The sequence below is a fragment of the Sphaeroforma arctica genome (assembly GCF_001186125.1).
Source record: "Sphaeroforma arctica JP610 unplaced genomic scaffold supercont1.7497, whole genome shotgun sequence".
NCBI lineage: Eukaryota > Ichthyosporea > Ichthyophonida > Sphaeroforma > Sphaeroforma arctica.
In genome coordinates, this window is record NW_014033061.1 from 1 (window position 1) to 1,416 (window position 1,416).

The window sequence follows — 1,416 nt, forward strand, 5'->3', positions numbered from 1 at the left end:
ACACACACACACACACACACACACACATTTATATATATATATATATATATACATATACATACATATAATAGATATAGACAGAAGAGAAATAGATATATAGATATATATGTATATACATAGACAGATATATATGTATATATAGATAATATAGATATAAATATAAATATAAATATATATGTACGAACATTCTAAAGTCCACCTTTTTCATCGCCGTGTCCTAAAGACATCCATTTCGAATCCACGGGCGCTATCGGTTCTACTTCCTCATCTTCCTCGTCCGCATCATTTCCTACCTCTCCGTGTTTAGGACTGTTTGAGTCCTTTTCTCTTGCCCCAGGCTCATCTTCAAGCCATGTATTCTTGCGCACTTTATAGTTCCATTCACTCTTTTCGCTGGGTCCTCGGATACACTCACACGGTATCCGGTGTGGATCAGAGTGAGACGTTTCCTCGGCGTTCACTTCGTACTGTGAGGTTGTGATGTTAGACAGAACGATCATAATTTATAACCGCATTTTTTTTGCCATTTAATAGTATATCAACTTTTTAATTGTACTTTATCTAATATATCATCTCTCCAATTGCAAATTCAACAATATGGCACCTCATTAATGGTACACAAGTATTATATCACTTCTACAGTTCTACAATAAGCTTTGAATTCATCATACATTGCGCTAATATCTGGTGTGTCCTCCACTACGGTTGGCATACGCATACTATACTTTATATGAGTATATTATATATAGGTATGTATACGTAAATTATTTATAAGTATAATAAATATAAGTATTCTTTACTAGTATGTGTGCACCACTGGCATGTGATACTACGGCCTCGTCCACTGAGACCACTGCATATGCCGGCAATGACAATACAGCAGCAACTGAAATAGGCACTTTAAAGCATCGAACCTAAATCATCCACTGTCACTTATTGTAAGATATATTCTACATTGTGTTGTGCGTTTACGGATAACAGACTGAACCGGTCCGTACGATAGTGGCACGAAAAGTTCACATATCGAAATAATACAACCTAGTTTTGTACTCTCTATCGAGGTAGATCGGTGTACCCAACCGGTCCATAAAAAACTTGCACGAAAAACTTCATACTCTAGAAACCAACCATACTTTGAATATCACTTTTGTTGTACCATAAACGATACGACAGCCGATAGAGAAACTAAACATACCTTGCACCGCACATCGGGTTTATCAATAACAATGTCATAGAGATCCACCGGAGTCTTAAACAGCATGAACCGAGGCTCTCCAGAACCACCTGTGCCCCCGCCATTGTGTTTACTCAGAAGCCCACTCACGCGACTGTTCGCACTCCCTGTGAGCACAGAAACGGTAGAAAGTGAGTAGATGTGCATATAAATAAAAAATAGAAATAGAAATAGAAATAGAA

The 1,416-nt window shown here is 37.4% G+C and overlaps 1 protein-coding gene across 1 annotated transcript; it reads right to left on the reverse strand.

The window, feature by feature from the left end:
• Positions 1–188: 188 nt before the first annotated feature.
• SARC_16165 (hypothetical protein) lies at positions 189–1,381 on the reverse strand (the record flags this gene model as incomplete). Its single annotated transcript, XM_014289725.1, has 2 exons — positions 189–467; positions 1,196–1,381. 2 exons carry the CDS (start codon positions 1,379–1,381, stop codon positions 189–191), a joined length of 465 nt encoding a protein of 154 aa, XP_014145200.1.
• Positions 1,382–1,416: the final 35 nt, after the last annotated feature.